This window comes from Haliaeetus albicilla, chromosome 16 (assembly GCF_947461875.1).
Source record: "Haliaeetus albicilla chromosome 16, bHalAlb1.1, whole genome shotgun sequence".
Classification (NCBI taxonomy): Eukaryota; Metazoa; Chordata; class Aves; order Accipitriformes; family Accipitridae; genus Haliaeetus; species Haliaeetus albicilla.
Window position 1 is genome coordinate 29,806,531 of NC_091498.1, and position 15,644 is coordinate 29,822,174.

Genomic DNA, 15,644 nt, shown 5'->3' on the forward strand with positions numbered 1-15,644 from the left:
TGTCCAAGGGCAGGACTTGTTGAGTTTCACGAGGCTGCTCTCAGCCCATTTTTCCAGCCTATCGAGACCCGTCGAAGTGGCAACCTTACCTTCCAGCTTATCAACCATGCTCCTCAGTTTCACGTCATCTGCAAACCTGTTGGAGAATGTGGTTTTCCCTGTTTCTTCCTTCCGTGTCATCCCTGAAGTTCACCCAAACCCGGATGGGTAGTTCGGGGAAAAGGAGTAACATGCTCTTAGGCTAAGACATGGGCAAATAAAATGCGATGTCTGTGCTCACCTCATCATAAGCTTAGTGGCAGCTCTAGATAGGGAAGTATTTTTCCTAATGGGTTAATTCTGTACAATTTCTGCTACTATCTGCTCCAGAGACAGAGTGTTGAACTGGTTGCAGCAACAGACTGTTGTAATATAGCTGCTATTAGAGCATGCTCCTCTGCATGTTTTTGTTGTTTGTTCTTTGGGGGAGAGTTAGTTTAGTATCCATTCAAGGCTAAATTCTAAAATTCTTGCTTTATCTTCACTCTTTCAACAAGCAAATCCCGCTCCTGTGTGGTTTAAAAAAAAGGGCATAATGGTGTAGTATTTTACTTCAATGTCAAAATGAATCAAATCTTGGAAAACTTTGCCTTCTGTTGCTTGCATAAATGCACATATGCAAACACTAGTTTGCATTTTACCAATTATCTGGTTGCTCAGTTTGTAGTGAAATTTTTACATTAAATCCTTTAGCCCATCTCTATACTTAAACAGTAAGTGGAAACAGTATGGATGTCTGGCAAGTTAAGAGGGACAAACCCTCAGATTTTCGAGACTACTTAAATAAGAATGGTTCAGTAAATCAGATGCAGTACATAGGTACTTGAGGGGAAATCCACTACTTAGTTTTTCAGCACGAACAAGTGCTTGTTGAAGGAGAAAATCCCTACTGAAAAGGGGAAAACACCATACCACCTATCATCACCAGCTAAGCCTCAGACTATTTTTCTTCTTTTCCACTTTTTTCGTTCTCTTCCCAAGAAATATAATCCTTCTATGAGACCATAGAGTAAACACATCCTGAGCCAGCAGTGCAGAAAAGAAGTTGACTGAGCACTGCTTTGGAGGAGGAGACCTAGGTAGGGCTGAAGAGGGCTGTGGGAAAGCTGAGAAGGGAGGCACGGAGAAGGGGTGGGAGCCCTGCAGAAGGGCTCATTGGCAGAAGAACGCAGGAACAGGATACGTTTCAGCTTTTGGGTGGCTCTGGGAGGAGCAAGTGTTGGGATTAAAGTGTCTTGATGAAACTGTTCCTTTTCTTTTCAGACGCAGGCAGTGAGTTTCATGGAGTGGATTTTCTGCGAGAAGATCTCAACGAGGCTCCAGAGGAGACAGGAATGAGGGTGAACAAGAAATACTCCTGTCTACCTGCTGAGGAGAAGGGGATCCACATTATCAACATCCGAGCTATTGAGGATATAGGATATGACCAGCATGAGAGTACAGTGAGTAAAGGACTTGCCAGATGTGTCATAACTGGCATACTGCGCTTTACCCCTTAGCTTATTTCTCATTCTTTCCATTCTCAGGATGCTCTGAAATCATCTCCCTCCCTTTTTTCAGAAGTGCTGAGAAGGATTGCCACCAGCCACAGTACATGCTGATTTAGTGGGTTTTGTTCTTTGATGTGAAGAAGGGAAGCAAGGGATCCTTGTTTAACCTGTAGCCTAAAAAGGGGTTGGCTATTCCCAGAGTAAGTGATCTGGCAATAAGGCTGTGGCAACCTTTAAATCTCTTTGCGCACATAGAGTAGAACAGAAAAAAAAGTCTAAAATGTCATGTAAAAGCTGTCGTTAACATAGGTAACATTAAACTTATAGTCTGTAGCACACAATACAGGTTAGATTTCCAGCATCGTTAGTTGCACCTTGGTTAAATTCTTTAACGCTGATTTTAAAGAAAGTTAGTAACGTGAATACCCAACAGGATTAGGAGTTGGTTATGTCATAAACGCATAAAAAGGAGTTTATTCAGGTGAAGGAACTGAGGTGGAGTGGGCTATATAACAGATCTCACTGGGGAAAGATGTAAAGCAATACTCGATTCGTCATGCTTTTGCTTAATTAGGATTGAGTGTGGAGGAATAATTCTGTTCGAGTGTAAACATCCCTCCTGCTGTGATAAAACTGAAATGTCTTTTCTGTGTCTCATTTACAACTGAAGGGACATGAGTCTTACATGGTCTAAGTCAACACAACTCCCTCTCTATTTCAGCGTGGCAGCGCTGCAAGAAAGGATGTGGCCTATGAGCACCTTTCAGCATTAATATCACATCCTTAAAAGATAACCATTTCTTTCTTTAAAACAGGACCAACAGGCTTCTTTGAGTTTTTCCGCTTCATCCCTTTTGCAGTGCGATATAGCTATTCTTGTATATTCATAAATTTATTGAGGCTTTAGTATCCCCAGTGCAGCACCTTCTCCTAAATTATCAGTGAGTTCCCACAAGGGTCAGCTTTTCAACAGGAAAGTTCAAAAAAAAAGTGAAGAAGCTCTTATTTAGTTCCTGCAGTGTGACCTGTCCCCTTCCCCATGGCAGTGGCTCAAAGAAACAGAGACACTAGGGATATTCAGTGCCACTTTTCTCCACCCAAGGCGTGCTCCAGGAGACGAGGAGCTGTGGTCAGGATGTACTGATCCCTCCTGAGCTCCCCAAGCAGTTAGAAACATCTGGCACACTCACTGCTGTCATCTTCAAGAGCCATCTTCAGTCCTGCCCGTTTCCTTTATTTATTAGTCTCTGGAACAGACCAGCTAATTGCTGTGCCTCGTAAAGGCAGTCCAACGAGGGTAGGAAGTGGTTGGGGTCTGATTCTTTTGCCTATTTTATCTCCCTGCCTTTAGATGAACATCTGTTCGATCAGCCCAGTTTTTCAGAAGTTGATATTTAATTAATTAATAAGATCAACACATCTTTAAAAATGAAATACAATTAGTTATCTTAAAAGAAATCCCAGTATTCCTGTATCTTGTTTACAACTATTTACTTTGAAGAGGCATTATATCCCGAAAATCCAGTTAGTTCCTATTTCTTAGTATTTTGTTTCTATAGAAATTTGCATAACTGAGTTGCCTGCCACAAGCAGACCATCAGTTTGCTTTTAAAAAAATGTTCTGCATTCACAGGTGCATGCCATTAAACATGAAGCAATCAGAAAGTTATTAATGGTCTTCTATATTGTAGTTATGATGGAGCACAAACATGAGAAGCCTGTGCCCTGAAGAACATGTTATTGTCATGGCTAAATAAAACAGACGGGGAAAGAGGAAACAGGACCAAGAGTGAACTCCATAGTGGCAGCAAATGCTATATTATTTTATTATATATTTATGCATTTGGAGCAAAGGGTTTAAGTTGAATGGAAAAGAGAGGTGGGATACTGAAAGAAAAGGAGAGAGAAACGGATAGCAAAGGCAGGCATGGAGCAAAGCTCCAAGGGACTGAGGAGATGGAGACCTGCAGCCAAACTGGGCAGACATGGTCAAGTCAGGCTTTGGAAAGCAATAAATGTTCAGGCATCAGCACCTCGGCAGGCGGCTGCTCCGCGTACTGCCTGGCACCTCGGGCTTCTTGCTGTCTGCCAGTCCTCCTTGCTGGGTGTTATTGCTACGCGCTCATCTGATTACACTTGTCTAATTACTTCTTCAGTGCGCTTCCTCCTCCCTCCAAACCCAGGGAGATGAGGTTTGCTGCTTGAATTTGTTGTCTGAGTACAAATCTCCCCGAGGCAGAAAGGGAAGAACAGACTGTCCCTTAAAGGCATTGATTTATCGTTATGGTAGCTGGGACCTGCCCTCCCCAAAGTGATGTTCAGAGAAGTATGCAAATGTGTGTAACGTTGGGTGGGTTTCAGTGAAGTTTGGGCTATATTGGCTGTGATATACTGTACGGTAAGCTCAGGGGTTGCTCTTTTCATCTGGGGTTTAAAAATTGGACTGTCTTAGAAACAACTCTTTGCAAATAACTTACTTTCACAGTTTTAGATATGAAATAAGCAGAAGGTGTACACATCCCAAATGGCTTTTGACCGATATGATGGCCGATGGCTATCGTTTGGAGCAGAAGTCCTACAGCCTCCATGGAGGCTTAACATTCTGTGAAATTAAAGCCAGAAGATGCCTCTGGTCCCTGAAAAGCCATTCCTGTGATGAGTATTTTTTGTAAAAACAAATGCAAGTTACTAGTGAATTTTCTTCTTCTTTTTTTTTTTTTTAAATGGTCTGTGCATCTCCAAGGGTAGAATTGTGAATTATCCATGAGAAGTGCTATTGAAAGTAGAAATGAATAGAAATGAATAGTTGTTAGTACTTTTTTATGTTTCTACAGTTGCCCTGTGCAGTTTTCAGATAAATGCTTGGAAATGCAATTGTGTTATAAGTCTTATATTTCTTGCATCTTGCAACACTTAGCGTTAATTCAGGACAGTAATAAAGCCTTTGCCACCATAGGATGGCAAAGTGACACAGGTTTTGTAAGTGAGGAAAAAAAGTTATGAACTTAGTAAGCAGTGAACCCACTTCCCTGGCTACAGTCCATCTGCATTTTTGGCTGCGCTTCATGGACCAGCTGGCTCCCTTCAGTCTGTATCTAAGATGATCTCTTTCTCAGATGATACAAACTTGCAACGATAGATAACAGAAGTGAGAAATGTTTGCACATGATATTAATCTATTTGTCAGAATCGAAACGCAGATGTCGGGTGGAAAAGGACAGATGATCTTAGTGGTGATTAACCCCCAAAGGAGAAAACCAAATCCACCAAGTAGCTGACTTATGAGCTAGTGTGCTGGTAATTAGATTAAATCCCAGTCATTTTAGCTATTTATTTCTGGCTAATGAAATCCCAGCTGGCTATCAGTAAAATTGCAGGTGTTAACTTGCAAAATTGTTTTGAGTAAGTAGCATGGGGGGGTCGTCCTGCGTGCATGCTGTTTGAAGATGGGTCATTGTGTGCTCCAGGCAAGAAGGTGTCCTTGATACAAGGATACGATCTGTCTGGTGGCCGCGTTGGCGTGTGTACTCACTATTCTTCTCCTCTCTCCTTCTCTCCACACCCCCATTCCCTGCTTCCAGTTATTAAACTCCCTATCCAAAAATCCAGATGCTGACTGCAAATATGGACTCTACTTCAGAGATGGCAAGAGAAAAGTAGACTACATCCTAGTTTATCATTACAAGAAGTCCTCGGCAGGGAGGACGCTCACCAGGAGAGTTCATCATAATGATTCAAGTGCCCGAAGCACCAAGCAGGACCAGCCGCTTCCTGGGAAGGGAGTGCAGCTGGAAATGGGGGAAAGCGAACCTCACGTGGATTACCATGAAGACGACAAGAGGTTTCGCAGGGAGGAGTACGAAGGGAACCTCGTGGAGGCTGGTCTGGAACTGGAACGCGACGAGGATGTAAGGAGCCATTTCAAAGGGTTAAAGATAAAGAGGATAACTGGTGGTCAAATCCTGGGAGATGCTGAGCTGTTCCTGTGAACCTGGCTCTGGTCAAGGTTACACAAACTCAACTCTTCCAGAATTCGATTTCAGTTCTGGCAGTGCCATCTTTGCCCGCCATTTTAATTTGCTTCACAGGAATGGGCTGTGGTGTTGTTAATGCCTCAATGAGGTGAAGTTTCTCACTTTTCTTGCCCAGAACTCATGCACATCCGCTATTGCAACACGGCGTGTTGATGTGTTGCCGTATCTAGAAGTGAGGCTTAAATTGCTCTGAATGCTAATCCCGGTTTGGTGGGTTTACAGTATGCTGTGGTTTGGATCCACTGGTAATTCCAGTTCTGATGAAAAATACCTGATACAGTGACATTTTTATACCTCAATATAGACTTCCAGAGAATTAAATTTGTTCAGGAGGTTCTGGTACATGTTCTAGCTCAGGCACGTGGGTCTGTATTACAGTTTGCTCTTTCCATTCTTAGATATGAACAGTACAGCTTGTAACGTCTTTCACCTGTACCCTGAAAACAGTATATTCTATTAAAAGACCATTAGACTATATAAAAAATGATGTGTGTGAAGTACTGCCAGTGCGTGATTAGTAGAAATAGCCACAGCCGTATTAATTTCAAAGAAAGCTATTACAATTAACTGATCCGACCAATATGCCTGAAATTCCTGTGGGAGAGGGTAAACATTTATGCTGGCTTTATTTACAGGATCTAGAAGTTGAGATTAAACATCTAGACCTGTGATCAGAGTGTTAAAAAAATAAATCTGCCATCTATTACTCACAAATCACAGGCATATATATAATGGGGGGATGTATATATATATTTATTTTTTTAAAGTATATATTTTGCATGCTGTAATGCAAAAAACCCTTTCACTTCTCTGTCCCCCAGGTGAAAATAAGATTTGCTTTCCATCCAACTTCCAAGTTGTTGTAGTAAACTGGAAACCTGCCTGTGCCAAGTCATAGATATTTAAATCCTTTGTAAGGTGGGAGGTCCCCACCTATGACATGTAATACAATTTCAAATGATGCAGAAGGGCTCAGGGTTCAAGCCAGGACACCGTAAAAGAGAGAGAACCGTGTTCTTTCAGTACAAGATACCAAACCAGATCAGGAATGTATGGAGATGAAAGCAAGCCGCAGGGATTTACATCGGTGTCCATATCCAGCACATCAGTGTAGGGGGAAAAACCTGCAATCATTTGGGCTTGAAAAGCATGCCACGAAGTTGCGTTGGAGGCCTGACTAATTGCAAAAAAGAGCAAAGGTTTCTTAAACAGATGATGTTTACTAAGTCACTTAAACTCTCTTCAGTGGAGTAAATTCGAAGGTTTGGAAGCCATGCCTTACGGGAGGGCTGGCAGTTATTTATGTCCTCTGAGTTACTGATTTCTAGAAAACCCATGCAGAATATAGCTGCGTGAAAGCTAGTTATTATAACAACTGCCTGAGTTTGTAGAGCAGCAAGATTAGAAAGAATCATTAAAGTTTCTTTCTCTTCTGTTTGCTGGATGCGTGCTAGTTTGATATCATTTGTCCAGTGGCTTTGAAATGATTACTCCTGTGGGAGTAAATACGGGTGCACGTGGGAGTGCCAGAAGCAAACCCCCATGTCCAGCCATCTAGAACAGAACTCAAGAGAACTAGTGGGATCCAAGCATACTGCTAATATTATCATTAACATTTATCTTTTTTTTTCTTTTGTTTTGTTGAATTCTTCCTACCAGTTTCCCTAATTAAAATTCGTAGTGTTTTAATGTAGATATTCACATCTGTATCTAAGGCTGCTTCTTTCTCACTGAAGTTCTGGTCCTTTGAGATACTGAGCAGCTCTTAGGAGGTAGCAGGGACTCGCTCAGCTCCATTAATTACAACGCACTCAAGAAATCATACCATTTGGCTGGATGCCTATGCTTCAAATTTAACTGGCTTAGTCTGTATTTGTGTCCATAGTCATGAGCTTTCATCTCCCAAACAATTTTTATCTGTTTAACCTTGTGTTAATTATTCTGGAAGACAATAGCATTTTTGAGTCACGTTTTATAGCAGCTCAGCACAGAGAGGTGTTCGGTGATTGTCCTGTTGTTAGAAACTAGCCGTCTCAAACAAATGAGATTTATTGTGTTGGCGGTAATAGACTGTTTGTTCCTTAAATATGTATGAAACACAAGGGGAAAAATATTTTATTTCCTCTTATCAGTAACATCTTTTCTTGCTTTTTTTTTAAGACTAAAATCCATGGGATTGGATTTGTAAAAATACACGCACCGTGGAATGTATTGTGTCGAGAGGCAGAATTTCTTAAGCTCAAGATGCCCACAAAAAAGGTGAGTCCTGATTTTCTTTTCTTCCTCTGGAAGGCATAGTTTAAACATATGCTCATCTCAGAGCACCTTACAAATGTAGACTTTTCTTCCCACAAGCATTTTTAAAATAGTTAACTAATCTGTACAGAAGATTAGAGTCACAAACTTGCTTGCTTGGGACAGCAGAAAGAATAACTGGAAGAAGGGATGGAAATTAAGAATTCCCAGCCGCTACTGCTCTCCGTACACGATCCGAGTGATTTCATACAATGCCTCATCCTCTCAGCATGTTTTAAAAGAAGAAGTTGCAACTGATGATGAAATTTATCTGTGCATTTTGGAGGGTTTTTTCTCACTCCAAACGCTAGAGTGCTAAAAATGAACATAAGACTAACAATTTGTGTGCAGTAGTCTCGCTGAATTTAGTGACTCTTCATATACATTGTTAGTCATATTTGCAGGAGCTGGGACTACTCTACCACAAAATAAATTACCTTTCAGAATATTTGAAATATCATTAAAGAAATGACAGTATATTTTCATCAATTCTAAGTCATCTGTGATAGATAGCTACCTGTTCAGTGAGCATAGCTTAGAGATGGATTAATTTTTAAACACATACTAAGTGCATGTCCCAGACTGCAGAGAGAAGTCTATAATGGAGCAAGAGACAGTCTCAAAGCCCAGCGTCATTTATTACAACACTAAAACCACACTTTTGGTTTGGATTTCATATTAATCCCCATTATTGCCTCACTTACCACCAATTTTAATCAGAAGCACAATTAGATTAAAAAAGTCTGTTGTGATCCTGTGGTTAAAGCTGCTTTGCCACAAAAGAAAAGCTAGGCTGCGCATTTTGCGGGTTTTTTTTTGTGTGAAAGAGGCCACGTAAGCCTGCAGGCATTGCCCAGGAGAGGCGATGTGCCTGAGAACATCCTCAGACCCCGAAAACCTTATTTCCAGCTGAGCATCTTCCTGTGGTGAGAGCTCTGCCCTAGATCTGCATGTAGTTTTTGTGGCTCAGAGAGGGAAGCCTGTAATCCTCTTTTGTGACCTGGTAACACAATTCCTGCATTTAGCGCTAACAGAACTGCAACAGACAATTCAAGATATTTTGGTTCCTTTATATGGAAGAGGGGAAACTCCTGAAACCTACACAATATTCCCAGGAAAGTCCCTGGGAGAGGAGACCACTTCTGTTGTTTTGCACAGGGGCTCCTCCATTGCTCCTTCATTTCTTTGTCCCATTGCACCGAGAAAATAGTAAATGCCAGAGGAGCCGGTGCCGAGTATCTCTCTGTTGAACACCCCAGTCTGATTATTTGGAATCAAACAGGGTCCATGTTTTGGCTCAGAGAAAAAGCAATAGGCTTCCTCTGCTTGCCTTGGTTTGACTTTCCCATCCATCTATGTCTTTCTGAATGTTTTCAAGAAGGTAAGCTGTACTCCTTGATAGTTTACTGTGATGTATTTATTTAATTGACAGTTTATTCCTTACAGTTCACTTTCACTTATGGATAACGAAAAAGCAGTAAAGTTTTACTCTTTCTCTCTTTGCCCACTCAGATGTATCAGATCAATCAGACCCATGGTCTTCTGAAAAAGATTAATTCTGTAATTCAAAAAATAACAGAGCCCATCCAGCCAAAAGTAGCAGAACACAAACCTCAGACGGTGAAGCGCCTCTCCTACCCCTTCTCCAGAGAGAAGCAGCACTTGTAAGTGAAAGCTTGGTGTAAACGTCCATGTCAACAGGTTCCAGCCTTTCTGATAGCAGCTAAGGCACCAGAAGGTGAAAGGGAAAATGAACGCCAACACTTTGTTAGGGATTACTGTAAAGAATATTTCTATTTTGCAGTAAATTTACTTTCTTTTTTTTTTCCCCCTCACTGTTGAGGAATGAGGCTTTGCAGAGCCCCTCTGCTAAATCTCTGTGTGTTTTAGCTGTTGTTGTGGCATATAATACATATCTATATAGCTATACACATCAACTGTTAGGCTGCCAAACACGATTTATAATGTGGTTAACAATAGTCTCTTTTCCACATAAAATAAAATGCTCAGTAAAATTTGTAGCCAGAGATGTGGGTTGATAAATTTGAGAATAATTTCAGTCATCTGGTATGGGCAGTTCACACATGCATTGCCAACCAGGCCTTGTCTTTGGAAATGCTATGAAGTCAGTGGTAGCTTTGCCATCGATATCAGATCGGTAAGAATAGCTGTAAACGTGGGTGTAGGAAAAAATCATAAGGTGGGGCCCAGCCAAAGTTTCGACTGCCCTGGATTGCTTTGCTGCTGCTCTTCCTTGGCCAGCATCCCAGGGGAGAAGCTTTGAAGGCTGTGTTTATGTATGTGCCAGCTGGAACAAATATCAGTCCCAGGGCAGGATTTCTTCACTGTACGTACCAGGGTTTTAGTTTTTAATAAAGGGATGCAGAACACTGATGGAGTTGTGTAGTTTAGTTGGGCCAGTCAACGTATGTGACATTCGACGTGTTCTTGGACTTGCAAGAAGTGTATTTATATATTTATCACATGGAGGATGTTCCTACAGCGAAGGAGCCTGGTGGCTCAGAGAAAGCCCAAAAGATGCTCCTTAGCTGAGGTGTGGATGTGCCTTACCCTGTTTGCAGTGGTGGCTTTTTTCAGTGAGACCGCCTGTGTCTTTGCTGAATAAGGGAGGCAGGAATGGCCTCGCAGGGTTTAAGCTGCAGACAAAATGTAAAGATCGTTAGGAGAAATTCAAGGCCAGCAGTGGTCAGGAATTCCACTTAAATGAACATCAACAGTCTCTTTTGTGCAGAAAAACCTATAAATATATAAACCTAGTGAATCGTATAAGCGGCCTCTTTAAAATATGAGACTTGGGATGGACTTTCTTTTTAATGAGGTTTCTACAAGTGATTCTTTAATGTTAGTCATGAGAGATCCCCAGGAGAAATGAAAATATTGAAGGGGTCAACAAGAGCAGGAAATTACTGGCTTTTTTTTTTTTAACCTAATGGGCTTCCTTCTAATCTTTTAACAGATTTGATTTGTCTGACAGAGATTCCTTCTTTGACAGCAAAACAAGAAGCACTATAGTAAGTATTGTACATAAATAATTTATGGTGGATATTGCCTTAGTCATGGTGTTAATAGCCCCTTTGCCAGCTTTACTACAAAGCCTGTTGCAAGTTTGCCTTTCTTAACCAAATGGCAGGCATCACCTGTGACATCAGTTATTGAAATTATAAATAAAGCATTTCCAGCTTTAGCTTATGTGCTGAATAGTGTTTGATGCTAACAGGTTGCTGCCTTTTGGAAAATAATTTGGATTTTTCTACTTCACAGTTAATCTGGGACATAGTTTCTTAGTAGACATATCACCAGAAAAGAACAGACTTAGATTCTACCGCTGGTTCTGCCACCAGCTACCTGCAACCCCTGTGACTCATTTACCTTTTTATAACGATACATTGCTCTTTTTGTAGAATGCTGGGAAATCTCCCAGGACAAATTCTAATGAAACAGCCAGATATTTACAGGGAAAATGATTTATAGCTATTGGGGGCAGTTCTCTAGAATAGTGCTACAAGTGTTGAGGTTTATGATTTTTATTTAACATTATTTATGATTTGTATTTAACATTAAAGTTTACGTGAAGCGAATGCAACAAGGACAGAAAATTGCATCTTGATCTGGTTGTATATGCATCTGTTCACCCCTGTTAAGCCAGTGAGTGTGGTGTACATACATGTAGCACTGGAACTGGGCTGAGACATTCCCACCTTTGTGTTGGAAGGTCTCTCTCCTCCTTCAGTGCTAGCATGGGACTTTTCCTCTCATAGTTAAACTTCTGCAGTTCCCTTGCAGAAGTAAAGCCTAATAAAGGAATACGGGATCACAAACTACGTGTTGAGTGCTTTCTTGTGACTTACAGAACATAAAATTGAGTGGGGAAGAAGGCGTAGCCTCCTTTATAGGGGGGGAACTGAAAGGACAGCTCATATCACATCCAGGGCAGTTGGAAGGGACCATGCCAAGCAGCACTTGCTGCAACACTTTTCAAAGTATAATGTGGACTCTTTGCCCCATTCCACTGCTGCTAATCGGTGCTTTGGAATGTGACTGCGAGCATGCTTTTATCTTATATTTAACATTAGCCTTTTTGGATGCTAAGTGGTTTTTAAAAGAGCTTGTATTGCAATTATAGCTGCCTTTTATTGCTACGGTGATAAGGGGTGTAAGATATCTAACTTCCTTTTCCTGCTTTGAAATTCCAGTGTGTGGACCCCATGATGTAGTTCCCCTGTAGCCTGAAGTGCACTGATTTGATGTGAGCGCAGGTTATCAGGGCTAGGTGAGTTTGACCAGGGAATGCAGGCACAGCAGCGCAGAAATGGAAAAGGAAAAGGCAAACATCAAATTGGTTTATTTACGATAACCCATTTCACTTGAGATTGGAAAAAAGCATAGCTTTTGTTTGTAGACTTTATTTTATATGTCTAGCTATACAGTAAAAAAAAATGTCAGTACAAGAACCTTAAGGGAGCAAATGAAGGGTTAAAATTAATGACAACAGGCTGTCTGAGAAAGGTAGCAAGACAAAATGGCACCATAGGACAAGAGGGTGAGCAAGATTAACTGAACCATGGGCTGAAGCAAAAGGAGCTCATAGCAGAGGCTGGGAGGAAGAGGAGGGATGGGGTTTTTTTAAACCACTCGGGGAACACTGGGCATATAACAATAATGGTGATAGTATGTTGCTTTGTTTGAAATCCCGGTAAATCACCTGGTAATAAAAGACATAGTGAATGTTTCCCAGCATCATTTTATCCTGCATGCATTTCTCTTTGTATTCTTGTTTCTTAAAGTTCTCTCCTGCCTCTCATATGTATTTTTAAACCACAGTGCAAATATTGACCCTTCCGCCTACTGCAAAATGAACAGGAATCTAGTCACTCCCTGTGAATCTTTGATGAATAGAAACTAAGCCAAAGACCTTTTACTTATTTAAAAAAAAAAAAAAAATTATATAACTGGAAATCTCCCTGTGACAACCCTTTAACTCACTGGAGTTAGAAGACAACAGGCAGATGAGCTGCGGGGCTTGCCTCCTATGTCCTCGCTCACTTCCCTCCATGAATTGGGCAAGCAGCAGCCGTGAGCACACGGATTAGCGAGCATCCCCAGGGAACTGGTCCACAACTCCCCAGACAGACCAGGCAAGGGGCAGCAGGTGCCTTTGCCCGTGGTTTTCCTCTGCTGCCCGCTGCCTGCCAGCCTCCCGCTTGCCTTACCCAAGAGCATCGCTGTGCAGGAGCGGCGCGGGGCGAGAGCTTGACCGCCCGGGCGGCGTGCTGAGATGTGCAAAGGTTATTTGACAACAAATGCAATAAATCGTAAAATAAATACATCTGGTTTGCCAGTGAGGTCATGCAGGCTCAGAAGTTTTAAGGTCAGCTTGTGTTAGTCCAGTTTCTGATGAACAGCTGTGTGCTGCGTACACGTTATGAGCCCGAAGCTCTTCTGAAGTCCTCGGGTTGGAGCCAGCTTGTGCCATCAGAGGCGAGGGAAGAGCTGGCCCAGCACGCTGCCGAGGCCGGGTAGAAGAGGGCTTCTGGTCTTCGATCAATGTCTAATACGAGCAAAAGTAGTGCTTCTGTTCTGTGAGTGGTTAGATGTAACCCTGTTTCCCCCCCAGTCAATTATCTTGGTAGCTGGCTATTTGGTTAAGCTTTTCGCTCTTGTACAGATAACTCGGCATGGAAATCTTTAAGCCCTGCTCTCCTGAATACCATGACTTTTATTAAAGAATGATGATTTCATCGACATCTTGGTTTTGCCAATATTTGAGCTGTATGCAAAAAAGATTGTGCTTTTCACTGGCAGTGTCTGAAGTAACCCTTTCCTTTCTTTTATTTTACTTCTACAGGTGTATGAAATATTGAAAAGAACGACATGTACCAAAGCAAAATATAGCATGGGTAAGGAACTTTATTTAGCTTTAAGATCGAAATCATTCTCAGGTATTGAAAAGAATTGCAAGTTGTAACCAGCTGTGGAGTTTAGGTTTCTCGCCTGCTCTCTAATTTGATGTATGTGGATATAATTATTTTATTTGGAAATTTAATTTAATTAACATAGCTGTTTGGAACTCTTTCAAATGTGAATTTATAGATTCAACTCTAAATTAAATGATAAGTGAGCATCTAGCCCCTCCAGATGTTAGTTACGTCATGTGCAGCAGGACTGGATGGTGATATAAACCAGTAGATAATACGTGCCCTGCTTCGGTTCACTTTTACACTCACTGAAGCAAACGAGGGTATTACCATGAATTTCAATAACTGCAGCAAAAGTCTGTGGCTTGGCCCATTCCTTTTAAGTAGGAACCTCGCATTTTTATCGTGGGATGGCTTTTCAATGATTAGAGTGAAATGGTCTTAACTGATGACTGCCCAAAACACTGTCCTAAGTGGAACTGGGATTAACCCAGTGGAATGGCCAAGGACTAAGGCATGCACTGAAAGCTGGCCCATCTCTTAGCCCTCAAAACAGCTATTGCAAGTCACTGGGTGTGAAGTTTGTGCTGCCACGGCCAGTAGTTTTAGGATTTCAGCCTTAGGGCTTGTGCTCTAAGAACTGAATTTGTAATACAGGTAAACGCAAATTACAAATCAGGTCACCTTAAAGATTTGTTGGCAGCTTTTCCTGTTCAGCTGTTATATACTTATTTTATACGTATCGTGATATATAGGTATGTACTTGACTGTAGGACCAAAGTTAACAAATAGTTAATGGTGAACCAAATTATAAAAGGTGGAAGGCTGAATTCCCTCATACCCAAGCTTCTTAACAGACAACCAACAGAAACAAATTTGTATGAGAAAAGTGCATGGACATGGGAGAAAACGTTTGATAACTGTTGGAATCTGTTATAGCATTTATTTGCCTACAAGCAGTTAAATAAAACAATGGGAACTTGAATTACAGGTAGTTCTGTTCAATATTGACCCATCAGCTGCTTAGAAATACATCAAATAATAGAAGAATAATTATGCCAGAAATGATTTTCATGCTTTGACTCTTCGCTTGAAGTAACAACATACAATGTGCAATTGTTGAGTCCTTATATACACTAAATTTTGGTGTTCAGCCAGTATTAACAGAAGTACTGTTTCCCTGTAGCATGGGAAATCCAAATTAATCTGTGACTTTCAGGACCCTTTTCGAGTCTGGTGCTGGATCATTTTCATTGGAAATTACGTATTTGCACTCTTGAAAGGGGAAGGTCATACAGCTCAGTTTGAATTCTTGCCTTGGAGTCGGTTACTCACTTGATTTATTTTTTTTTCTTTCCTTTTTTTTTTTTTTTGGTCCAGAAATGGGAAACACATTAGAGATTAGTTGAATAAGGCAGAGGCTAAAGGAAAGTAAAGTGTTAGGATTCCTGGATTGTTCTTCTACCTGAGACTGGCAAGGTCACACCTTACCTAATAAAAATGTCATTAGGCCAGCCTGTCCATGGGTATATTCAGCATAACTCAATCGGGTCCTTTGTGTCCCAGCGCTGGAATGCTGGGTTACAACCCAGCAAAGGTTGCAAACAGATTTGAGCAAACACAGATAATGCTGCAGCATTTCTGCCCAGCAGGAAAAAGGCAGCTTCCCAGTGAACATTGCAGTCTTTGTTACTTATTTTGCAAATTTGTGAAAATGTGATTCGGTCTTTGTTGTTAAATACTGATATGCAGAAGGGTACTATGTAGCTCTTCGGTTGGTCGTACAGCCCTAGAAAAATAATTTATCTGTTCACTAGTTGTTTCTGCCAGAAGCGTGGAAACATTTGCAG

General features: G+C 41.3%; 1 protein-coding gene across 8 annotated transcripts in view; it reads left to right on the top strand.

The window, feature by feature from the left end:
- Positions 1–15,644, top strand: part of ANO1 (anoctamin 1) — an 82,617-nt gene that overhangs the window by 33,225 nt on the left and 33,748 nt on the right. For all 8 annotated transcript variants that reach the window (XM_069804115.1, XM_069804117.1, XM_069804113.1 and 5 more), the window contains 6 exons: positions 1,303–1,481; positions 5,111–5,437; positions 7,724–7,822; positions 9,371–9,522; positions 10,836–10,890; positions 13,725–13,776. In XM_069804115.1, the coding sequence (XP_069660216.1) occupies positions 1,303–1,481; positions 5,111–5,437; positions 7,724–7,822; positions 9,371–9,522; positions 10,836–10,890; positions 13,725–13,776 (864 nt within the window). Of the gene's footprint in view, positions 1–1,302; positions 1,482–5,110; positions 5,438–7,723; positions 7,823–9,370; positions 9,523–10,835; positions 10,891–13,724; positions 13,777–15,644 lie in introns of those variants that run through there.